Source organism: Vulpes vulpes, chromosome 1 (assembly GCF_048418805.1).
Source record: "Vulpes vulpes isolate BD-2025 chromosome 1, VulVul3, whole genome shotgun sequence".
Taxonomy (NCBI): domain Eukaryota; kingdom Metazoa; phylum Chordata; class Mammalia; order Carnivora; family Canidae; genus Vulpes; species Vulpes vulpes.
The window spans coordinates 27,822,146-27,848,206 of NC_132780.1; the positions used below are offsets into that span (position 1 = coordinate 27,822,146).

Below are 26,061 nucleotides of genomic sequence, written 5' to 3' on the forward strand. Positions count from 1 at the left end.
AAACGTGTACCTGGGCTCCTACAACACCACGTTAGCCAAGTCTCTGGAGGTACTTGCTCTTGGCAATCTAAATTCTCATTTCAGCTGCTCCCACTAGCACAGTGGGGATTTCAGGATGCCAGAGGCGGGGTGCAGTGGTGGGAAGTGGGACTCGGGCCTGCGATCTCACATCCCACTTGCTCTGACCTTACTGGAAGGTTTCTCTGCACACCTCAGAACAGGTATCCACTGTGCACCGCCAGGTGAAATATGAGGGATCTGTGAACCAAGAGCTCCAACACTTACCAAGCCTGCGTTTTCTCAGACATGTTTGCACAGGCCGGACGGGACCGCTCTGAGCAGCCCTGGCCCCCGACCCTACACCTGCCCCTCTGACGCCACCTGACTCCTGGAGGTCTGCAAGTCCAGCCTCTGGACAGCCAATTCAACCCCCGACATTAGGGGCACACTGTGTGAAATGGAAGCTTTGAGAGCTATTTTCCCCTCATCTTTTGAGCAACCGGTAAGAAGCTGGAAAAGGTAACCCTCATCGAATGACCTAGAAGACTCCACAGTGTTATCACTGGGACCTGAATATTGATAGAGCACACACTGCTGATTCGAAATCTCTGGAACTATGATGTTAATTTCGTCTTTAACTTCACACACTTGTTTTTATTTAAGAATAAATACCATGCTTGACCCTCCCGCCTGAGGGAGGGGGGCGAGGACAGAGGGCAGTGGGCCAAGGCCAGCATTTATCAAAAAGAAGGCCAACTCGGGGAGCCTGGGTAGCTCATTCAGTTAAGCATGGGACTCCTGATCTCCAGGCATGAGTTCAAGCCCTGGGTTGGGCTCCCGCTGGGCATGGAACCTACTTAAAAATAAACAAATAAATATAAATAGTAAATGAATAAATAAAAGAAGGCCACCGCCAAGTACTGCAAAGGATGTGAGGAGCCAGATCCCTCACACCCTGCCTGGTGAGGATGTGGGCCCCTGCGACAAACAGACTGGCTGTGCCTCAAACACTACACACAGTCACCCTGTGACCCCAAAACCGCATTCCTAGATGTACCGGGTCTGTGTAAGGGAAACTCACACCAATCTCACCTGCCCCCCGCCCCAATCCTTACAATGCAATGAGAAACAGTTTACATAGTGGCAATTAGATGTGCATACTAACTGTTTCATGTTCTGCAGACTTGAAGTTTTTTTTTTTAAGAATTATTTATTTATCCATGAGAGACACAGAGAGAGAGGCAGAGACATAGGCAGAGGGAGAAGCAGGCTCCCTGTGAGGAGCCCGATGCAGGACCCAATCCCAGGACCTTGGGATCATGACCTGAGCCAAAGGCAGATGCTCAACCGCTGAGCCACCCGGATGCCCCTTGAAGAGTCTTTATAAGCATTACATGAGAACCTTTTCCAAAGCACCAACTCCTGGGTTTTAGCATCTCCTCTCCTGTCAAGCTCTGCAGATGGGCCCTGTGGGTGGGTCCCGCAGCCTGTCCGGACCTTTGTCCTCCGTACACAGCACGAAGCATATCCAAGCACCATCCCCCATAGGCCCACATGCTGGGGCTCTGCTGGTCGTGGCCTCCCCCAGCCCCATCAAGCAAATCCTGCCCAAAGACACCTCAACCTCCACATAAAGCTACTCCCTCGGTGGCTGGGTGGCTCAGTCCATTAAGTGTCTAACTCTTGGTTTCCATTCAGGTCATGATCTCAGGGTCGTGAGATTGAGCTCCACATCAGGCTCCATGCTCAGTGTGGAGTCTGCTCCAGATTCTCTCTCTCCCTTTTCCTCTGTCCCTCCCCTGTTTGTGCGTGCACACACACACACACACACACATACATGCACTCTCTCTCTTTCTCTCTAAAATAAATAAAATCTTTAAAAAAAACACTCCCACACGCCAAAGACTTCTTGAAGTTATAATTAACAATATGAGACCATGAAGCATATGTTGTCACCAGCTCTGAGGATTTCAGTGTGCACCTGGCAACAGAGAGGCTCCCTGTATGTTGCTGAATAAACCAACAAATGGGCAGCCCCTGGGTGTACAGCAGGTACCACTCTGGCTAGCTGAAATGATGCGTCCCGGGCAGCATTCAGAGCTGCACACCCCCCGCAACGCCAGCGTCTGGAAACCGCGTGCCAGAAACATCCAAGACAAGAAAACCTGCCACTGGCTACTTCAGGACGTGGGAAGGAAAATGGGTCTGGAGACCACGAGCTGAGGAAATGAACACACATCTGGACACATGCTTTCTTCCTAAAATTTGTACAGAAAGCATTAAAGACGGTGCCTCAAGGACCACAGTTAATCTCTCTGAGTAATCACTGCCCTAGAATCACTCAGGTTGACAGCACTGATCAATACTTTAACACTGATCTGAGATTTTTACCAATGTGCTTATAAATTCGTGGCCTGTTGCAAATAATGTCCGCACAAAGGAGCCCATTTTCTGGACCGTGCACCTGCCCACCTGCTCACTATCCTCCTGATTAAGGCAAGCAGGGTCCCCGGGCACACAGGGCTGGGGGGACAACAGGGTTGTCAGAGGAACAGCCCCACTGGTACCTCTGTGACATCCCTGAGCCCAGGGCCCTCTGCCGGGCTCAGTTCTTGGGCCAGAAGAACTTGCATTTTTTTAAATTATATTTATTTATTTGAGAGAGAAAGCGAGAGCACAAGCAGGTGGAGTGGCAGGCAGAGGGAGAAGGAGATGCTTGGCTGAGCAAGGAGCCCGATGCAGGACTCGATCCCAGGACCTTGAGATCATGTGAGCCAAAGGAGGGCATTTAGCCCCTGAGCCACCAAGGTGCCCCAAGAACTTGCATTTCTAACAAGTTCTCACCCAGGTGCTGCTGGCCCAGGGACCACACTAAGACGATCATGCCCGTGGGGTTCTGGTTCTCTGGAGAAGGACACCCTCCCAGCACCCAGCACCTGTTTGTCTTGCAGACATGAACTCACACAGCTCTCAGGAATGCAATTCCTCAATACGGCCTTCACGCCTTACGACCCCAGCCCCTCCCGGGCAAGCTCTGCCCCCATCCAGTGCAGGTGAGCTCACCAAGCCAGGCCCCCAGTGATGTCCTTGGCTTCCAGTATGTGTGCGTGTGCACACTTCTCGTGCCTGGCACAACCACCCACTTATTCACAAACTTAGGACTTGTCTCTGCACAAGCCCCAATTCTCAATCCCCTCTCCTAATTACTCCCTGAGTCAAAATGTACACACCCCGAAGCTTCTTGTACGGCAGCAAGTCTACAGATGGGTTAATCTACCAGAGCTCAAACTCGTGATAATGGAGACCCTCTATTAGGAGGGGTGGTCGGTGGGGGGAGGAAAGCCGGCCCCCTGCTCCATCCATCTAACAGAAGCGGTGGGGCGGATCCGGGGGCGGACACCATTCTGACCCCACAGTGACGGACTCCTGGACAGAACAGCCAGCTGCCCATATTCCTCTTTGGTGGGGAACGAGTAACTTGCCTTCCGTGGCCCCGGCCTCAGTTGTTTGGGTCTGACTGGCATGTACAATTGACCCTCAAACACCACAGGTTCACACTGAGCAGAACTATCCACTTACGTGAAAAGCGTTTTGATGAATACATTAGGGTACCATGAATGTATTCTCTCTTCCTTACGATTTTCTTAATGACATTTTCTTTCCTCTGGCTGAATTTTTGTAAGAATGCAATATGTTACACTCACACACACCCTACAAACCATCCTAATCCGTTGCTGATATGTTATTGCTAAGGCTTCCGGTCAACAGGAGAGTGACTGCAGTTACGTTTTGGGAGAGTCGGAAGTTATATGGGGATTTTCATCTGCACAGGGGGAGTCAGTGCCCCCAGACCCCACGTTGCTCAAGAGTGCACTTAAGAAGACGTCTGGCATTTTCCCTTCCAACAGCGATTTAAGTTGGATCCACAGACAGAGGCACATCTTCAAACTTCAAGCCATCGTCATTGCCACCGGTCATCCCTGCTGGGAGAGGCAGAAATCCATCCACCTTTGCAAAAGATCAAGAGTGGTCAGTCTGCATATAACCTTGTTGTACGAAGTGAAATAAGCCAGCCACGAAAAGACAGTGGAGGAGCCCAGCACATGAGGTCCCTTGAGTGTCAGAGAGACAGGGAGAAGGACAGTGGCTGGGGGAGGGCACAGGGATGGGGAGTCTGGGCTTCACGGGGACAGAGCTTCAGTCCTGCAGGAGCAAGAGTCCGGACGACAGATGGCGGGGATAGTTGCACAACGGTGTGAATGGGGTCAATCCCCACCAACTGCACACTTCATGATGATTAAAATGGCAAATTTGATGTGCATTTTACCACAACTTGAAAAAGTGCACAGTAACACATTTTTTGGAGTGGTGTGTCACTGGAGTGGGGGAAATGGACCTTTAGCCCCGTTTCGCAAGCCACACGCAGCCCAACGGAGCAAAGCAGTCTTGTTCAGATCATAACTATTCATCAGTGCCAAACTGTGTCCTGGATGGGACTGTCCTCCCACAGCAGGTCAGAGGTCCAGACTCCTCGCCCTGGAGCCATCCTCCCAGGAGGGAACAAAACACCCCGAGACCCGAGGATCTCAAAAGTCGCCCGGTGGCCTCTGCCCTCCATCGCATTTGGACGCCTATCCAAATCCCAAACTACCCACAGTGAAATGTGACCGGCAGGCAGGCCACCCGGAGGAGAAGTCCTCACCCACCCGCCGGCTGGGGCAGGACGGCTGCTGGGGCCCGTGCCAGGGGCCGCCGCCTGCCACTCCTAACTCTGCGGCTGCCTGACGTTCTGCACTTGCCTACTTGGCACCCATTCATCATAGAGCCAACCGTGCTAACTAGATTTGCTTATTTGCTTTCTCAAAGCTCTGGCATCTAGGACCTCAACCTCACAGATGGGGAGAGGCAGCCCCGCCCTGGGCCACCCAATTCTTCCAGGTGGCAAAGGGCTCCCGGGCAGGACTTTCTTGTGCAAACCAACCAGTGCAGCTCCCACACCCCCAAGTGCTCCGGGCCCAGGAACCCAACAAGGGAGAGCCCCCAGGGCCCAGAGCTCACCAGATTCCAGCTGGCCAAGCCTAAGCTGCTTTCTCGGCCTGGCCTCACCTTTCCTGCAAAAGCCCAAGGAAGGCTCTGGCCTCACTGCCCCCCACTCCCACTTCTGCTCCCGACGGACCCGATGCCTCCCTCTGGGGCCCTGAATGGCCTGTGTGTCCCTCTGCCTTGGGACGTGGAACAGAACCTTCCTTCAGTGGAAGCTCCCGTGGGGACAGTCCGTGGTGCACCTACAGCCCACCGCAGTGTGGGGACAGAAGAAAGGAAGGTGGCCTGCACTCCAAGGTCAGTGGCCCTGCTGACTCTGGGGTGGGTGAGTGGGACTCAGAGAGCTGGGTCCCCAGCCCCCACCAGCGCAGATGCATGGCTCTGGGCAGGTCATATCCCTCCCTGCTGCAGCTTCCTCAACCATCACGGGGGTAATAATAACGCCTCCTCTCATGGGCACATCCAAAGATATGGGACAATCTGTCCGAAGAGCACAGGCCAATCCCAACCTGAAGTTGCTGCTGAGGGACTACCGTGGCGCCCAGAGGCCTGTCCATATGATGCGCACCACACAGTGGCTGGCTGTCCTGGCCAGCCGGGGGCTGGGTCCCCAGGACGGACAGGGTGCCGCCGACGCTTGTGGTCCTCATCACTCTCCAGTAAATACTGACACATCCTCAGATGCCAACAGTCCTATCCACTTTGTCATAGCATTTTTAAACGTTAGATCATTAAATTTTTTTTAAAGATTTTATTTATTTATTCATGAGAGACACAGAGAGAGAGGCAGAGACACAGGCAGAGGGAGAAGCAGGCTCCCTGTGGGGAGCCCAATGTGGGACTCGATCCCAGGACCCCGGGATCACGCCCTGAGCTGAAGGCAGATGCTCAACAGCTAAGCCACCCGGGCATCCCAATCAAGGTTTCTTCTTAACCTGCTCTCGAATCACAGAAGATACAGAAACTGAGATTACAGACCACCCTGGGAACAACAGTAATAAAAACATTGCACGATATGTGACACAATCTAAAAGGTAAAGCTGAAGCTGCACTCAGGAAAACAGACCCTTGAGAACTTGCTTTACTGAAGAATAAAACTGCTCCAAGATTCATTCAGAAAGCTAAGTGGGACTAGCTAAAAAAACTCTGGGGAGCGGGGTGGGGGTAAGAGAACGGATTACTGCAGCCGAATGTTAAAACATATAAAGCTGTGGTATCTGAAAGTGGGACAGCCAGTGAACAACCTAAAAATAACGCCAAGCTAACAAGGAATTTTTAATACCCAGAAAAGGCTGCTGTTCCCATCATGGAAAGGAATGCATGATTCAATAAAGGATCTCCAAGCAATTTGTCTGAGGAGAGTAAAGGTGGATCCGAATTCCATGTCAATGAAAGATTCAACCCTAAGAGATAAATCATAAGAACCCCTCCAAAAAGGATAGTATTAAAAACAACATTACTGTGGCAAAATTCAAAGTATAGAAAAGCCAGTTTCATTTGTCCCCATAAAACTTTCTGCATAGAAACAAATACCATCAAGCAAAGACCAAGGACAATTTTGATCACGGGAAAGAAAAAATACTTTCCCGTGATCAACAGTTAAATGTGATCAGGAATAGAGCTAAAAGTGGTTGAGAATCTGCCTTTGTCTCAGGTCGTGATCCCAGGGTCCAGGGATTGAGTCCCACATCGGGCTCCCTGCGAGAAGCCTGCTTCTCTCTTTGCCTGTCTGCCACTCTGTGTCTCTCATGAATAAATAAAAATCTTAAAAAAAAAAAAAAAAAAAAGAGCAGTCAGGGAAATAACAGAGAACAACTAACAGAAAATTAGTAGAAAAAGTAAACAGTTATTTCCCTGAAAAAAGGAAGACACGGGGACTTAGGAGACACTTGGCCTCACGGTAAAATGTCAATACACAGGATTAACATACCATTTCCACTTTTCAGGCTTAACAAGATGAAAATGCCTGACAATGCCCAGAGTTGGACAGGGCTTGGCTCGCACCCCGGGAATGGGAGGATAAAGTGCTGCCTTCTGGAAGAGCAATCCTGTAGAATCTATGAAAGATTTAAACATAAACATGCTAGATTTAAAAAAAAAAAAAATCACTTCTGGGAACTGACTCTCCAGATACACAAGTGCAAACAAAACAAAACAAAATGTGTATCCAGATGTTCCCTGCAGCACTGAAGTGTATGCATCAGCTCCAACTTCGGATTAGAAAGATCCACCGGTGGGAGGCCAGTGAAATGTGGGCATCCTTGGGCCTCCACCGGCAGATATTAGCAAAGGCCGAGAGGTGGAAATGGTGCCTGGCATGCACTAATAGGGAAAGATTTCTAAGAGCCAGTGTTGTTCAAAACAGCAGCGCAGTCTGTGTGGTATAATCTCACTGAATATAAAAACAGATCAGGGATGCCACAGCACGGGCTTGGAAACACTTTGCCCAGTGAGGGAAGCCAGATACAAAGGCCACACAGTGTAGGATTCTATTTATGTAAAATTTCCAGAAAAGGCAAATCCAGAGAGACAGAGTCCGTGAGTGTGGCGATGGGAATGTTCTGGAACCAGATGGAGTTGGGAGGGGAGCACAACACTGTCAGTAGACTAAACTCCCCTGGGTTGTGCACTTTAAAATGGTTAATTCTGGGCAGCCCCGGTGGCTCAGCAGTTGAACGTGTGCCTTTGGCTCAGGGCATGATCCTGGAGTCCCAGGATTGAGCCCTGTATCAGGCTACCTGCAGGGAGCCTGCTTCTCCCTCTGCCTGTGTCTCTGCCTCTCTGTATGTGTCTCTCATGAATGAATGAATGAATGAATGAATGAATAAATAAATAAATAAATACATACATACATACATACATAAAGGTTAATTCTGGGGTGCCTGGGTGGCTCAGTCAGCTCAGGTCATGATCCCGGACATCCTGGGATGCACAGCAGGGAGTCTGCTTCTCCCTCTGCCCCTCCTCCTGCTCATTCTCTCTCTCTCTCTCTCTCTCTCTCTCTCTCTGAAATAAACAAAATCTTTAAATAAATAAATGTAATGGTTAATTTTATGTTAGGCAAATTTTGCCACAATTTAAATAAAGACAAAGGAGATGCACAGGCAAGCACATGTGCCTAGAAAGCATCTGGAATGAAGCACAGAGACTGCCAAGATGGACGGGCCGCCATCTATCTGGGGATCTCGGGATGGGGGGCGGGGGCATGAGAAGGAGGTGGGGGAGGGGGAGCTTCTCAGTTTACACCCTTCACGGGGTTCTTCCCAAACCATCAGCATGTGTTACTGGGCTTTTCGTGTATGATTGGTGTTTCCTGACTCGTACCTCGTCCTGTAATAAATACGTGAGTTACCCTGATGTAAGACTTAAACATTCCAGAGAGAGCTAAATGAAGCCCCAAAGCCAAGAGGGAGGCCCCTTGGAAGAATCTATTTTCTGTAAAAAACAGAAAACAGCATAGAATTGTTTTGTGGGGGTTGTCACATAATGATTCTTTAAATAAATACCTGCAACGGTAGATTGATAGTTGGGCCCAACAGTAGATTGATAATTGGGCCCAAGCCAAAGCTCCCTCAACATTGTAAAAACCCCCAACCCCACGCCCCACACACCCAAATACAGGGCAAGCCCCATTCTATAGCCAGGAGGAACAAAACATTATAGAGAGCATTTTAAAAACCTTAATCCTGGGCAGCCCTGGTGGTTCAGCAGTTTAGTGCTGCCTTCAGCCCGGGGCATGATTCTGGAGACCCGGGTCGAATCCCACGTCAGGCTCCCCGCATGGAGCCGACTTCTCCCCCTGCCTGTGTCCCTGCCTCTCTCTGTGTGTCTCTCATGAATAAATAAAATCTTCTTAAAAATTAATTAATTAATTAATTAAAAACCTTAAAACTGAGCAAATCGGCTTATACCCACACTTGGTTTTCATTCTTTCTCTTTTGTTTTGCTCTGTTCTGTTTTGTTTTGAATCAGCTTGGCTTTTAGAGTCCATGATCTAAAGTGACTTAGTCAAGTAGGAGAAACTGGACTATCTTGGGTTTGGGGGATGTTTTTTTTAAATTATTATTCAAAAAGAAAAGAAATGGGCTCCAAGTTTAGAGTAGCAGAAGAAAACAACAATCAAAGTTAAGTGAATTTTAGTTGAACTCTGGAAACCCTCCACTAATTAGAAGTCATTGTGCCTGAGCTCTGCCTTGAGAAACAATGGGCTGGTTTTCCTTCTCCCAAAATGAAATGACGAAGACATACTGAATTTTGCAAACCATGAAAGAAAACTCATAGAGGTCAAAACAGCCATCTGAATCTTCACAATGAAATAATCAGGCACTGGACCATTCCTGATGCAACCAGGCTGTGTCTGGGTGACACCTAGCACGTGGCCTCGGCCCCTGCCAACGCCTCCTTGCCATCTGCTGGGGTGCGCGGCGACACCCCTGCCTAGAACTCTCCGCCCTGTGCGGCCCCCTGCGATGCCCACTGTCCAGCACCCAAAGGAGCTGACATCGTGTACCACCCTGCTGGTCGCGTGCCCCTGCAGCCTGCCAGGGAGGTCCCCACAAAAGGTCTCTTTCTGCTTGCTAGCAATTCTCCACTGCCCCCAGGGCCACCCCTGAGCCTTGGAACAGGACAAAAGGGAAGAAAGGAGAAACCCTCCCCACACCAGGAGCCGGGGACCCCACGAGCCAGCCGGGGCCCCTCGCCCCTTCCTCTCCATTTGGTGCTTCCATGGCTTCCCCGCGGGGCCAGACTTCAAGGAGTCCAATCGCCTCCCGCTTCAAAGGCTTCCAGGCCCCGATAAATCACCCACGCTGACAAGCAGCGAGATCCTAGCGCCCAGGATGTTTGCTCTCAGCGGGTTGTGTTTTTGCTGTTACCGTGGTTCCCCCGAGAGTCACAAAGGGATGGGCGCCTGGCACCTCGAGGAGGCCTCACCCCGGAGGGGAGCGTGTGCAGGCACCTCACCCGGCTCTGACCTCTGGGGGCTGCCCCCTCCCACTCTGCCCGCCCCCGTCAAAGCCTCAGGTCCCCCATCGAGAGTCAGGCAAGAGGCTGGAGGAACGTGGGGGGACAGGAGGGCGGCTGCCCCACGGCCCCCTGTCGGCAGCCTGGAGGCTGGCAGCAGCACACAGGGCTGGCCACAGCGCTGTCGAGAGAGCAGCACGGGACAGCGAGCTCTCCAGGAGGACAGCCCTGCCCTCTGTGCCAAGTGGCTCATCCCCATCGGGCGGCGCTGGCCCTGCTGTGTCTGGGACCCAGCTCCAGACCCTAACACTGACCAGTCCCGGGGCTCCCGGGCTCATCGACAGAAGGGGTGTCTGGCAGCAGCGTATCGGTCAGCACAGGCCATGGTAACAGACAGCACCAGAACAACAGGCATTCATCATCCCACTGACCTAGAGGCTGAACCCCGAGATCGCAAGATGTGGGCCTGGCTGACTTTGGCATCTTTTCTCCCTGTGTCTTCTCGTCACCTTTGTCACCTTCCCTCCACCGCAAGGCTGTTTCTGGGCCCTGGTTTCTCCTTTTTTGTAGGGACGCCAGTCAGACTGCCTTAGGACCCACCGTCATGACTTCATTTTAACTTGATCACATCTGTAAAAATCCTCTCTCCAGCTAACATCATATTCTGAAGTCCTGGGAGTTAGGGCTCCAGCATCCCTTTCTGTGGGGGTCACGTCATCCACCCTGTGCCCATGTGGTGTTGTCTTTACGGAAAGTCATCCAGTGAGAGCAACGGCCCTCCGGCCTCACAACCGGAGAAACACAAAGCTGTTAGTTTTGAAAGACAGCTCCCACTATAGTTCCATCTTAACATTCTTTCAGATTTCCTGTTTTTTGCTTTGGTTTCAAAATATGCAGAAGACTCTGGTTCTTGCGGCTATTTACATAAGGTCCAAATATCTCAGTGGCTCTGGGGACCGTGGCAGTAAAGGGGGGGGAGCTGGCTGCCCCCTGTTGCCCTGCAACAAGCTGCCCAGCAGGTGCAACTCCACGTGGAGGGTTTGGGGACAGCTTCAAAAAGGATCAATATGTGAAGAACGGGATGGGGATGTGACACTTGGAGGTGGAGAGTCTGCAGAACTGGGGAACTGGCTGGCCTAGGGTTCCCACATCCCAGCCTCCCTGGGATGTCCTTACCTGTCTGTGAACACCCTAAAAATCAAAACGCTCCCCAACAGGCTTAAGAACTGCCACGGTCTCCTCGACAGACAGCCTTCCCACGGTTCTCCTTCACCTCCTGCTCTGGCCAGCAAAGGACAAAGCAAGGAGGGAGGTGATGGGAGGCAACAGCGTCTGTGACAACAGCCTCGACTCCTTTATTCAAATGCCAGACACAGTGTCTTCCCTGGCAGCTTAAAGAAAGGACCCAACGAGGTGTCACCGGTGCGGGAGGCACAACGGCACAAAAGATCCTGAGACCCCTCTGCCCTCCTCTCCCCTCCCCCTGGGGAACTGCTGGTGTCATTCTGTGTTTGTAGACTAGACGCCTGATTCTGGAGGCCAGCATCTACACACACACACACACACACACACACACACACACACACACACACAGGAGGGGAGATAGTGGGGGGATTTTTTTACACCAGTCACATGCAACATGCATCCCTCTGTGGCCTGACTTTAGTCCCACCCAGCATCCCGCGCTGAATCACTGCTCTGTTGGTACCCAGGGGTCCCCATTTCCATGTCAGCCCCCAAGGAGACACAGTGCCGGCTATCTGGCTCCCATTGCAAGACACGTCGCTGTTTCCAACTCCTCTCCATTCGAACTGGGGCGGCAGTGAGCAGCGTGCCCCCCGGGCACACATGTCTCGTTCTAGAGCAAGACCAGGACGTGCACCCTTGTGACGGTAAGAGCCAGTGCCGACCGCCCTCCAAGTGGCAGCATGCACCACCCTCCCCCAGCACCACGCCACCCACATCACCGCTGGCATGGCTCTCGTTACCCACTGGTGACTCCAGCCAAAGTTCAGGGGGAACGCCACTGGCGGGGGGTGACTGTCTTGTAACCTGCATCATGTTCGAGCCTAACAAGGCCCAACGCCTTCCTAGGGGTTCTGGCCCTTTGCATCTGCTGCTCCGTGAACTGCTTGCTGTGCGCTGTGTCTCTGCTGCAAGTGGGACGTTGACCTTCTCATCTACCTCAGGGGTCAGGTGCTCTGGATACAAACCCCCTCACCTGCCCTACGGACTGTAAACGGGTCCCCCCAACCCTGGGGGGCTGGACATCACACCCTCTGCTCCGAGACACACAAAACGGACCCTTCTGATGCGCTGACGCTGAGAAATGCAGGAAGGGGTCGGAGGGACCCAAGAGGTCCCATATCTCCTCCGCCTTGTCTTCCTTCACCTGGATAACCTCTGTGTGACGACACCGGGCCCCGAGAGTGGCGAGGAAGCACCTGCTCCAGGCAGCGCACCGCAGCCCCTTTCTCCCGGAGCACCCCACCCAGAGGGCCCGGGGCAGAAGGGCCAGACCAGCTCGTCGGGGCCCGCCCAGCGCCCCCACACACCTCTGCACCAGGACCCAGCGGGGTCCTTCCCCCCCAGAGCGCCCACAGGCCCTGCACTGCGCGAACACCTCTGCACCTGCCGCCACGCAGCGGCGCAGACCCGCTGCAAACCCCAGGTCTGGCTGAGGGCCGCTCGGATGGCGAACACCGAGGCTCGGGGGCACCCCTCGCCTGCACCCCCGCTGCGATCGAGGCAAGTGTCAAAGGCCATTTTCTAGCCGGCTGGGGAAAACAGGGCAGGGCTTGGGTCTCAGATAACGCCTGTGATAACAGTATTGAGATTATGTGGAGAACAGTCCTTACCATTCATGCTGAAGTATTTACAGGTTAAAAAAAAAAAAAATTAAGGCTGTCTGGGACCCATTAAGAGGGCCGGGGGAAATGAAACGAAATTAACAGGACGTGTAACTGTGGAGGCTGCAGGAAAAATATAGAGGGGTTCACTGTACTTAGTCTCATTGTGTGTCCGCCTGACGTTTTCTATAATGAAAAAGCGAAGGGGAAATGTGTTAGAAGTCCTGGCAATCTAGAGACGAGACTCAGACCTGGCAACTTTCAGCCTCGTTGAAGAAACTGGTGTCGAAAACACGAGCGTCTCCCACCCCCCCACCCCCCCGCCAGCCTCCCCAGCCCTGTGTGAGGTCTGACACCATTTCCAATAAAACACAACTGTTTGTGTCTTTCTTCTTAGAGACACTGGCTATGGTCACACGTGTGTAATGACCTGTTCAATCCTCTACTTGTAAATCATTTCCTTTTTTTTTTTTAAGATTTTATTTATTCATTCATTAAAGACACGGAGAGAGAGGCAGAGGGAGAAGCAGGCTCCCTGCAGGGAGCCCCGATGTGGGACTCGATCCCGGCACCTCGGGGATCACATCCGGAGGCGAAGGCAGATGCTCCACTACTGAGCCACCCAGGAGTCCCTGTAAATCAATTCCAATTTACAAAAAAGTTGCAAGATTCATGCAGGAAACTCCCCCCTACACACACACCCATCCTCTTGATCAGACCCACAAATTTTTCATATTTCCCCCATGTGTCCACCATACTGTCTCCGCACACGCCGTGCTCTCCCTTCCGAAGACTCCGAATAGACTGTAGACATTACGTTATCCATTAATGCACAGTATATACATCCCAAACGTCAGGACATTCTCTTCAACGACCTCCCTATGATTCACAAACTCAGGGAAGTTAACTTGGACATTTTTGAGTAATTTACGCCCACATTTCAATTTCATCAAACGTTCCACCGATACCCACATCACGTGTTTTTGCCATAGCACCGACCCATCTGGAATCACACAGTGCATGTGGTCACCCCGTCCCATAGTCCCGTTCCTTGGCCATCTTCGTCCTTCACGACCTTGAGGTTTGCTGCTAAAAGCCAACTGTTTCAGTAAGATGCTTCTCCAGTTGGGCTTGCTGGTGTGTGCCACCGTCAGAGTCAGGTGTCATATCTCCAGCTGGAAAGCAACCCAAGTGACACCCTTCTCAGAAGAACGTGTCCATCGGCCCGCCCGGGTGGTGTGAGCCTTGATCACCGAGTTAGGGCGACGTCCTATGCCTCTCCAGTCTTGTCGTTAACTGTCCCCTTGCAAATGAGGGCTGGGATGGGGGGGCGGTGGGAAACACTGTGGGCCAGAAACATTTCCTGCTCCCCACCATGTGTGGCCTCTTCTAATTAGATTCAGCATTCATTGAGGACTCTTGCCCAAATCAACCTCTACAATTACTATCGCTAAATGGGATTTTTCCTGCTCACTGCGCATTTATTAATTGGCATTTTAAAAATTTATTTATTTATTTATTCATGAGAGACACAGAGAGAGGCAGAGACATAGAGGGAGAAGCAGACTCCCTGCAGGGAGCCCGATGTGAGACTCGATCCTGGGACCCCAGGATCACGCCCTGAGCCGAAGGCAGACGCTCAACCGCTGAGCCACCCAGAGTCCCCTAATTGGCAGTTTGTTATAGGGAAGTGCCCTCTCTTCCCCATCCTTTCTATTTATTTGTGGAACATAGTGGGTTAAATAGTGTCTCTCAAAATTCATATTCACCCAGAACTTCAAATGTGACCTTATCTAGAAATAGTCTTTGCAGCAGTAACAAGTGAAGGGACCCTGAGACAAAAACTGTCCTGGATTTAAAGGGAGCCTAAACACAATGATAGGTGTCCTTACAAGAAGAGGAAGGGACCCACACAGACACCGAGGAAGGGCAGCTCTGAGAAGGTGAGGGAGAAAGCAAGCTGATGCCTCCACGATACAAGGGACACCACAAGGGACAGTCACCAGGAGCTGGAAGAGGCAAAAAAAAAAAAAGATTCCCTGGAGACTCCCAACAGTGTGGACCGCTGACACGGGGATTTTCTGCGGACATCCTCTATTTCCTATGTTTGAAGTCACCTTGTTTGTGCTGCTCCATCAGGTGGCCCCAGGAAACACACACATGTATGCGGTTACTCACTGACTCATCAGCGTTGAACCATTTTGTTCCATGTCGAACCCGCGCTCACCTTTGTTCGACAATTAGCACGTCCCAGATGTGACCTCCAGAGCTCCTGCAATGGGCACCTGGACGTTTGAGACATTCCCATTATCTCTGATCACTTACTTTCTGGCCCAAGAACATGCTCCGGGCTCACCCTGCATCCGTCCCCATGCTGGCCCCACAAGCGATCTTGCCTCCCCAGGACTTCCAGCTCCTTGACTGAGGAACTCTATCTACCCGCCCAGATGCGGGCAGCGGGAGTGCTCATTGCTAGTGAGGTGCCAGAACATGACTACATCAGAGATCATTGACAGTTTACAAGTTACGACTTCCTAACGTGAACATTCACGTGTGTGTGTTGTTGTGTCAGCAAATAGATGAAATCGTGACTTATGCCACTGTCTCCAATTCCAATCCAGCCCCCTGTGGGTTCTTGCTTTCCTGTATCCCAGATTAGCATCTCCTTTCCACAGTAGGAACTCTGCCTACAACACAATCAACACACTTGGTCCTTGCCCAACCCTACACGCACCTCACACAAAGCAGAATGGAAAGGTGGCCCACGGAATGGGAGTAAATACGTACAATTACACTTATACCTGATAAGGAGTTAATATCCAGGATATATAGAACTCTTACAATGCAACCAAAAAAAAAAAAAAAACAAAAACGCACCCAAGCAATCTGATTTTTAAAATGAGCAAAGGATTGGAATAAACATTCCTCCGAAGAAGATATACAGGCGGCCGTGAAATACACACAAATGACAGGAAAAAGATGCTCAATGTCACTAGTCGTTGGAGACACGCAAATCCAAACTGCAGTGAAATCCCACCTCACATCCACCGTGACCGCAACTATCAGTAACACAGAAAGCAGCAAGTGGCTACGGCAGGGGCAGGATGACGGTTCCTGGGCAGTAAAACGAGAACCACCAGGCCGTCCACCGATTCCACTTGCGAGTATACACCCAAAGCCCCGGAGACACCCCCACGTACACCCGTGTGCAGGACAGCGTGACTGACCAGCCGCAAAGGGGAAACAACCCGAATGTCCACCAACAGATGGCAAAGCAGAATGCAGGAGACGTGGGGTGTGTGTGGGGGGGTGAACGTAACAGAATATTCTTCAGCCTCAGGAAGGAAGTACTGACATATCCTACAACGTGGATGAACTTTGAAAACACTAGGCGAAGTGAAAGAAGCCAGTTACCAAAGGATGAATGCCGAATAAGCCCATCTATTCAAGGTACTTTTGGCGGCCGGCCCAGTCACAGAGACAGACAGCAGAACAGTGGGTGCCGGGGGCTGGAGGGAGAGGGATCGGGGAGCCAGGGATTAATGGGGACAGAATTTCAGTTTGGGTGATGAAGAGTTCTGGAGATGCACGGTGGGGTCACAGGACACTGTGAACGTGCTTCCTGCCACTGAACTGAAGTGTATCACTAAAAATGTTTTCAGGCGCCCCTGGGTGGCTCGGTCGGTGAAGCACCTGCCTTCAGCTCAGGTCATGATCTCAGGGCCCTGGGATGGAGTCCTGCATCGGGCTCCCTGCTCAGCAGGGAGTCTGCTTCTCCCTCCCCTTCTGTACTCCCCACCCCTCCCCCATGCTCTCTCTCTCTCACTCTCTCAAATAAATAAATCTTAAAAAAAAAAAAAAAAAAAAAAAGCAGATGCACAACCAGCCAGGCTCTCCGCTTCTGCACAGCACCCACCTCTCACGTTCATTAGAGGGGGCACCCCCTTGTCCCATCATCTCCTGCAGACGTAGCGTGTCACTCAATGTTTCCCTATCTCAAGTTGCTTTGGAAACAATAGCCGATGTTATATGAAGTCTACTATGTGAACACTATGATTACGACGCGGTGACCTGGGGGTTATTTCAACTGTTGGGAAGAAAACTCTCAGTTTCCAGATGTTATTTCCAAATGTTCTCGAGGGGGGTGTTCTACAAGAAAAACACAAAATAACAACACATTGTAGGGCTAAAGGTAGACCCTGCAACTAGGGGGACCCAGACGCTGTGCCTGAAAGCTTTTTCGAGCCTGCAGCCCCTCCCCTGTTTCCACGTCTGTCCTGCCACCCATTGGTGGGCCACTCACTTTCCAGGTGGGGCCCCCATGTCCACACCAAGTTCCTCACCGTGCCCCAAAGCCCACTCATTCTCTGGTCCAATGCCCACCGCCTGCCAGGAGCCAAAATGCTGAGTGTGACCGTCCTCCAGACCCCTAAGCGAGACATGGACATGTCCCCTGTCGGTTTCCCCCCAGGAAGCTCCTTATCCAGCACCTTTCCTGGAAACTCCCCAGTGAGTCCGACACCAAGCCCCTTGATATTTCATGCACCTCCTTTCTTGGGTACAAACATGATCCTCTCATCCCAACCACTGCTGCCAAGTTATCTAGAACATCTAGAACTGCAGGCCAGTCCCTTGGACCACTCACCCCCCTCACAACCTGAACACACCTGTGACCTGACTCCCGAGATCTCCCCTACCCCATGGACTGCACCTGGGCCGCTTCTACTTCCTACTGCTCCCGCTGCTGTAGGCACCTGGCTAGCCCCCCAGGGTGGCTGCTGGCGTCTGGGCTAAGGGAGACCTCCGCGTCCGGGTGCACACGTCTTCTGCTCTCTTTAGGAGGGCTGACAAATACTGATGCTGCCAGACTTGACTCTGAATTTGTCCGTGAGCGTGTCCTCACATGTCACATCCTTTCTCCCTGGCCCGGACCACTACGAGTGGGTCTCCCTGTGGGACCCTGCTTTCTGCACCCCCAGGGTGCCTTGTGGGGGGCGGCTCACAGGTACGGGGGGCAAGGAGTCCTTGGCCCTTCCCCTGTGCATGTGCTTTGAATCTGCAGGGTGCACATTCCTCCAGGACACCATGTTCCTTTCACTTCTTCAAGGTGTCCTGCTGCAAGATCTCAGACTCGGCCTAATTCAAGTCAACAGTTGTCACTAAGATGATTTTTTTCTAAAGATTTCATTTATTTCTTTTACAGAGAGAGAGAGAGAGAGAGCACAAGGCGGGGGCGGGGGGGCGGGCAGAGGGAGAAGCAGATTCCCCTGCTGAGCAGGGAGCCCGACATGAAGTTCGATCCCAGGACTCCGATATCATGATCTGGGCCAAAAGGAAGACACCCAGGCACCCCTAAGACCATTTTATACACTCTTGGGGCAGCCCGGGTGGCTCAGTGGTTTAGCGCCGCCTTCAGCCCAGGGTGTGATCCTTGAGACCTGGGATGAGTCCTGCCACACCACACCACCCTGCAGGGAGCCTGCCTCTCCCTCTGCCTGTGTCTCTGCCTCTCTCTCTCTCTGTGTCTCTCATGAATAAATAAATAAAATCTTTTTTTGTTTTAAAAAAAAAAAAACGTTTGACATGCTCTTAATGGAGCTATGGGGTTGCCCCCTCCCAAGCACACGCAGGCACACATGCATGGTGCACACACCTGTCTGCGACATCCCGCCCAGTGCCACGGACTGCACGAGAGACTCAGGGCGGGTCCCACACGTTAGGGTCAATCCGGTTGGATCCAGTTCTGCCTTCCCATCTCCCACCAGCAACAATCCAAACTCTAGGCAAACCAGATGGAGCCCCTCCTTGCTCTGGACTCTCCAACGTGCTCCTGAAGCTAAGGACAAACACTGAGCCCCAGGACAGAGGGGAGGAACAGCCCCGGGGGGTGGCGACAGAGCTCCCCGCGGTGCCAGGAATGTCCTCTGTGTGCGTGGGCCTGTGAAATGCAGCCAGGGCAGTGAAGGAAGTCAAGCCTTCATTTCAGTTTAATGAATTTTAACCCGAATAGCAAAGTGTGCCCGGCAGCAACTGTCCTCTGCTGCTCCGATCTGCAAAGGGGATTTCTGTAATTTAAGTGCACAGTGGGTTACCGACCCCACCCCCACAGCAGGGCACCGGGCTGTGGAAATCACTGGGCTGGGGACTGGGGGGATTTGGAGCAAACCCTCCCCCACCCATGGAGGACTCAAAGAAGCGACCACATTCTCCCCAGATAACATCTCACAAGTGACAGGGTGCCTACTGGAGCTCATTCCAAAGACAATTAAAGACACACACTCCACTTCCCACTGAAACGTGAGACTTTCTAGAGGACAAGCCACTTAGTCTAATGAGGCTAAATTTTTCTGTAATTACTTCCTTCCCTTTGGTTTTTGATTTTTTTTTTTTTTTTTTTGGTTCTCTCCAAGATAGAATTAAAAAAAAAAAATCAAATCAAAACAAAAAACCCGAAATCCCAAAAATGGTGCAAACCACCACACCAACACAATTCCTTATTTTTGAAAAGCTTTCAGCAAATTCCCAACACTGTTCAACAATTCCTTGGCCACTCTGTCACCATGATTTTAAATCGATCACACCCCAGGTAGGTTTCATGACCATTTGTCCATGCAAGCAGAGCTGTCCTGCCCTTTTATTCCCAACGTGGCAAGCTCCTGGACAAAACCAAATACCTACTAGAAAGAGAGAGGCTGGTACCAGCCACCCCCCTCCCTCCCCCAGTTGCATCCATACTTAATGGGCCAGAGCTTCTCCTCTGGTTGCTCCATTTTTTTTTATTTCAAAACTCAGGAAGTCCTCACTACTCATCAAACTCCTAACATTTCTGATACCGTGCTGCAGTGAACACCACAAAACCAAAGGACCCAAAGGGTCACCGCGAAGCACTGTTTCCAACATCAGTGCTTTTAACCCCAATTGTCCTTTCATGAAATTGCTATTGGCCATGCAAGATCCAGACTTCCCCAGCAATGCTTCCTCTCTCTGCAAAGCAAAGCCCCCTTTGCTTTGAAAGCTTTCATGCATGGTATTCATGGAGCTCGCCTGGCAGTCACCTCAGGGTCCCCAAAGAAGGAAGTATCTTAAGGACAACCTTATCCATCAGGATGGGGTCAGAGCCTTTCAGGAGCCCCCCACCATGGGGCACAGCAGGGCAAACCCAAAGCTCTGCTACCCCGTCCTCCTCCACTCGGTGACTGCAGGACGCTCCTGTGGGGGAGGACTTTGGGTCCACTTTCAGGTTCCCAGGGAATGGACCAAATAAACACCAAAAGGCCTCTGACATCGACGGAAAGTTTCCGAAGATGGTCATAAACCCGGGGTGGGGATAACACTTAGCAGCCCACTGTCTTTTCCTTGACGACGACCTGGAATTATATCATTAGAGCTCTCCCAGGGAAAAGAGCTACAGAGTACACAAATTTCCTGTGCTTAATCAGACTGGCCAGGGTTCTGCAGATTAGGGAGGGCCGGCCCTTCACACCCGGGTCCCATTTCAATGATAATAACTTTCCACATCCTGGCCTCCCGTGGAATGCATTTTAAAGGAACGCCACTTCTGCGGCGGAAACCTGCCTCAGAATCCCCCTCTTAGAGGATGCACCCTCCCTACCTGTCAGACAAGCTGCGGCCCCACGACATTTCTATCCCACTGATCTGGCCTGGGGGTCGGGGTGGGGGGGGGGCGGGGGGGGGTAGACTGCAAAGGAAAGATCTGGCTCTGCCAGGCTCTGGTGTCTCAGAGGTTAAACCAAGGCTAACCGTTCACCGGTAACAAGTACTTTACTGCAGAGTGACACACAAACGCCTAACAAGGCTGTGCTTTGACCCAACAAGAGGAGAAAGGCTTAACAATAAAAACAGAAATGCGGTTCCCATTTTGCCTCGTCAATCTGCAGATCACAGTCCCCAGGAAGCACATTCTCAAACTCATGTTGCACGCAAAACATTAAGCAAAATTCTGGTCATTTTTTTCCAAACTGGGACTTGCTTACTAACTGAGAGTTAGGCACCCATGGGCACCCAAGGGTGTTTCTGTGAATCCTTCATACAGCAGCTTGCTACATGGATGGTGACCCGCAGGGCCAGTGTGTCCAGGTCTCAGGATGGCATTCAGCACTGAGTGGACACCAGGGTTAAGCCTGCCCCCGCTGTTAAATGCCAAAACGTTTCAAAAGTGTGCTTCTTTGCTGCATACACAGCCATAATGAGAAAAACATGTTGCCTTACAACATACATGAAAACTTTTCTTTTTCCAAAGTCTTATTCAAGATGTTGTCCTGTGCTGGCTTCCAAATGGACCGATAGCATTATTTATTATGACCATCACTCCAAGAATCTGGGCCAGAAATCAACACTCCTGCGCTCTCAAAATGGGAAAAGGGTGAACCCCCAAATCACCACTCCCAGCCTTTCCTACCTGGGCGGGGCACACAGTCCCATTAGGTATTTGTCTCCTCAGGGAACAGAGCTCTCCATAAAAATGCAGAATAAGAATCTACGAATCCTTCTGCAATAACCTTTCCATGTTTTTATATAGTCACATCTTTTGTGTATGAAATACACTCAGATTGCAGGGATTCCTCTTCACGGCAGAAAAGATGCCAAAAGCACCCAAATCTCCTGTAAGCATACAAGTGAATTCATATTTTGAATATGAACAAGTTTGAACGTTCGGCTAACGGGAGCATTCCAGAAGGAAGAGGATGATGATGAACACCTTTCCTCCTCCCTCCCTTATGGAGATGATTATTTTACTGGAAAAAAAGCAAGTGACCTCCGCTCGGGGTTCCAGAGTTAAGGAGAATGACCCAGGGTTGCTTTGTTCCTCATGAGATTCCTGAAATATGACTGAAAGGGACGGGCAACGTTCCAACTACTCGGTCGAAACGCGAGCAACTTCCCCGGGCTTGTTCCCACGTCGGTCTGAGCAACAGAGGAGTCGCCCTTCTCGCAGCGCCCCGCTGGCAGCCCTCCGCACCCCGCGGCACCCCGCGGCACCCCGCGGCACCCCGCGGCACCCCACGGCACCCCACCCTCGTGCAACGCTCGTGCAACGCAAGCCGCCGCGGCGCGTGCAGCCGGGCAGCCGTGCAGGGCCCCGAGCCCCGCGCGCACCGCCAGCCCCAGCGCTGCGCCCCCGCGCGTCCAGGCCCGGATTCAGGCCCCGTGCGCCCCCCTCCCCGCGCAGCAGCGGATTCCCCCGCCCACTCTGAAGGGGGGAGGGATCCGTGCGGGGAGGAGGGGTGCGGGGATGTCGCGAGGATCCCCCGGCCTGACTCGGAAGAGGCCGGGTCTGCTCACCGTTGCGCGGGGCACCCTGCGCGCTTTTTTACGCTCCTAAGGGACAGCGACAGAAACGCAAGCCCCCTTCCCAAATCCAGTCATCAGCAATGTCTGAAGAAATCAGCATCTGCTTAAACCCGGACGACTCCCCCCAGAAGAAGGCGGGCCGGCCCCCCTGATGCCGTGCGCCGGTCCCGGAGCGCGCGGCTGGCAGCAAACCGCGGGAGGCGCGAGCCCCCCGGGCGACGGTCCCTCACTCTCACCTGCCTGCAGGAATACATGGAGGGGTGGGGGGGTGGGGGGCGACGCCGGATCCGTCTCAAGTGCAAAGGGGCGGGGGCGACCCTCCTCGCCTCCCAACGTGCCGGCCCGAGGCAGCGCCGCCCTCCCCCACCCGGCGGGGTGCCCGGAACGCGGCCGGCGCGCGGGCGGAGGTGCGCAGGGGTCCGGGCGGCCTGGGCGAGCGCCGCCCCCTCGGGCGGTTCCTGCGTGTCCGGGGCGCACGCACACACCCGGCCGCGCGTCCGGCCCGGCCCGGGTCTCGGGAGCCGCCCAGCAGCCGAAAGGCCGCCCGCGACCCCCCGACCCCAGGCAGGAAACGCCGCTCGGCCACCTCCCGGGAGAGGAGGAGGGGGTGGCGGGGCCAACAAAAGGGAAGGCAACGTCTCCTCGGACCTAGCGGCGGGGGCGGGGGCGGGGGCGCGGGGACCCCGAGGCTCCGCGCACCCGGGGGCGCGGGGGCTGTGAGCCCCGCGGGGGTACCTGGGCGGCGGGGCCGAGCCAGGGTCCCGAGAGCTGAGCGCGCCGCGGCGGGACCGGGCCCCCGCACACCCGCGGCCCCGCACCCCCCGCACGCCCCGGCGCCTCCCGCCCGCCCCGGCCCTGCAAGCCCGGAGCCGCCCCCAGAGCGCGCCCCCCAGGCAGCGGCCCGGGCCCCCGCGGCGGCGGCGCAGACCAGAGCGCGGCGCCCGCCTGGGCACCGAGGGGCGGCGGGTCCTACCTGAGGTCCGGGGCGCGCAGAGCAGGAGCGCGGCGGCCACCCAGACGGCCGGGGCGCACAGCAGCGGCGGCGCCGAGCCCCGGGCCATGCCGCGGGCCGTGGGGGCCGCGGGGGCCGCGGGGGCCGGCGGGGCGCGCGGGGGCCGGCGGGGCGCGCGGGCCCGGGCGCCACCACCCCTGTGGGCCGCGCGGCCGCTGCCCTGGCTCCCCGGCGCCGCGCGAATGGGGCCCCGCCGCGGAGCTCCTCGTGTTCCTCCCGGCCCGGCCCGGCCCGGACGGCCGCTGGGCTGGGGCGCGGCGCGGGCTGGCTGCGAGGCTCCGGGGCGCGGGCTGGGCGTCCCGCCGGCCGCCGGGAGGAGCGCGGGGGGCGGACCGCGGGCGCGCAGGAGGCAGGGTCCCGGGCTCGCCCGCCCCGATGGGCAGAGCGAGGCCGGCGCCGGCGCCCCCTGCCGGAGGGACGCGCCCGCGGCGGGCGGGAGGGCGGGCGGGGCGCGCGGGAAGCGGGGGGCCGGGGCCGGGGCCGGGGCCGGGGGCGGGGGCGGCCGCTCGGTCCCCGCTCGGGCCTCCCGCGCGCGCCCTCGGGTCGCCGGGCCGCGGAGGTGCGCCCCGGGGGCGTGTGGCCGGGCCTCGCGGGGGCCGCGCAGGCCGCAGGGGCGCCCGAGCCGCCGGCATCCACCTCCAGGGGGCGGGACCCCCGGGGCCCCGCTCACTGCTCAGTAGCCCCGGACCCCTCTGCTCCCGGCCGGGCCCACCGGGCCGAGCCCGACAGCCCCTCGGCCCCAGAAACCAGCGGTGCGGGAGGGCGGGGAGCCGGGGCGTGGAGAGGCGAGCCGCCGGGGAAAGGAAGCGGCGCCCTCCGGGGCCCCCTGGCCTCGCCACGCCGCGCCGCGGGGACCACCGCGTCCCTCCAGCCGCCCGGGAACCGCCGAGAGGAGAGCCGCGCAGAGGCAGCGCGATGCTATCTGAAGCCACCGTGGCTTCGGGTTTACTGTTAAAAGCAAATTGTGTAATTTTACCCATTAAAGGCAGAACACTATTTGTTCTCTGCAGAGCCCCAGAACATGCAGAAGTAATTTGCTTCACTTGTAAAAGACATTCTGAATGCAATTCAAACGGCATATTTTCTTGCTTATTCTTGGTTTTGCTTAACACATGCCAGGGTCTGCAATTGGAAAGCCTGACCCTCCTGTTTGTAACTTAGGAATTTTCTTTGTTTTTGCTCTCTTGGAGCAGAGGACTTGGCACCGCCAGCATCTCCGTTGTTTGTTTGGTGAGATTTATCTTCTAACTGATTACCCAGCAGTTTGTTTGGCTTTTTTTTTCCCCCTCAAGCCCCATTTCCTGCGGGTTGGGTGAATTGGGGAGAGCCCTGGCCTTGGGTGCCAGACCCCACCCCCGCGTACCCCCTCACCCCCAGCCCCACCCCACCCCCGGATTGGCCCTCGCTGCCTCGCACATGGCAGGAAACCCAAGTTCTCTTGCTGACAGTACGGCTGGGCCGCCCCGCCGCATTACCCCTGTTAAAATGATTTTAGGCCCGCCCGTCTCTGGCCGAATCTGTTTGCAGCCACATCCCACACACCTCTCTTCCCTAATGCACATTGTAAGGACTGTGCCAGGCACTGGCCAGGGGCCGCCGGAAATCCAGGCAGAAAGGGAAAAGATGGTAAAAGCGTGAGCCAGCTGCGGATGCCGGCGCACAGCCCGTGGTGCTGGCGCTCCTGCCTGTCTCAGCTTCGGGCAGCAATCTCCCCCGCGCATTGTTTGAGGACTGCCAGATCTTTATCTTTGGGTTTTTTCCCTCACTTCTCTTCCCCTGGGGGCCCTCAAGGATGCTTTATGAGTAAATAAAGCTTTAAGGGTTGGTCTTGAAGCACTTAGTTCCAGACTCTTCCATCATGGTTCGGGTGGAAACAGGGAAGGCAGAGAAGGGGCCATCAGCAAAGCCCTGGGTGCTGCATCTGTGCTCCTTGTGCTTTCTGCTGGGCGGGGAGGGCGACTGGGTCAGAGCTCCGCGCCACTTACTTTTGGTGTGAACTTTGGGGAAATGACCTAATCCTGCACACAGACCCTCATCTGTGTGCAATTTTCACAGGACTGGGGTCCCCAACAAAGCCCACCTGAAAGTTTAAACAGCAACATATATTGTTGCCATCAGTTCCTGGGGTGGAGTCCGAAATGCAGATTGTATCATGCAGGATTCCATCGCGCAGGGTTTATAAAAATTATCTTTGCACCTGGGGGCGGGGGGCTCACTGGTTGAGCATCTGCCTTCCGCTCAGGCTGTGATCCTGGGGTCCCGGGATCTAATCCCACATCGGGCTCCCCTCAGGGAGCCTGCTTCTCCCTCCGCCTGCGTCTCTGCCTCTCTCTCGGTCTCTCATGAAAAAATAAATAAAATCTTTTTTAAAAATTTTTATCTTTATTAAGAAATGCAGCATTTCTTTCTCCAAAGTTCCCCTACCTATAACTCTGGCTGGTTCCCAGCAACCTCCCCTGCACTCCCTCCTTCCTTCCCTTTCTATGAGTTCAGAACCCACAGGAACCAAAAAAATACAGTACATTTGCCTTCATGCATGGGGAGAGTCACAATAACGTGCTTTCTAAGTAGCAGAATGTGGCTTTGATCCCACGTCAGAACGAAGCTGCTCGTTCCCTCCAGCCTGGACTGCTTACTGATCGCTGCATGACAAATCAGCCCCAAACCTGACAGCGTAAAACAGTTAACATTTATTACTCTACTAGTTTCTGAGGGTCAGGAGTTCAGGAGAGGCTTCACTCAAAGTCAGCCAGTGCTGCCTCAGCTGAAGGCTTACCAGGCCCCAGGTCTTAACCAGGGGGGAGGCCTCCCTTCTCCCCATGTGGACGTCCCCGCAGGGCTCCCTGAGCATCCTCCCAACGCGGCAGCCCACTTCCCCCTCCC

At 54.0% G+C, this 26,061-nt stretch overlaps 1 protein-coding gene across 2 annotated transcripts in view; it reads right to left on the reverse strand.

Moving 5' to 3' along the window:
• ROR2 (receptor tyrosine kinase like orphan receptor 2) overlaps nucleotides 1-23,418 on the reverse strand; it is a 186,246-nt gene extending 162,828 nt beyond the window's left edge. The window contains exon 1 of one of the 2 annotated variants that reach the window (XR_012002124.1): nucleotides 23,140-23,365. Coding sequence is in view for 1 of the 2 variants with exons in the window: in XM_072761354.1 (XP_072617455.1) it covers nucleotides 23,140-23,227 (88 nt within the window). In the remaining variant the exon portion in view is untranslated. Of the gene's footprint in view, nucleotides 1-23,139 lie in introns of both variants that reach the window. The other variant, XM_072761354.1, reaches the window with a different exon arrangement.
• Between the last annotated feature and the right edge of the window lie 2,643 nt (nucleotides 23,419-26,061).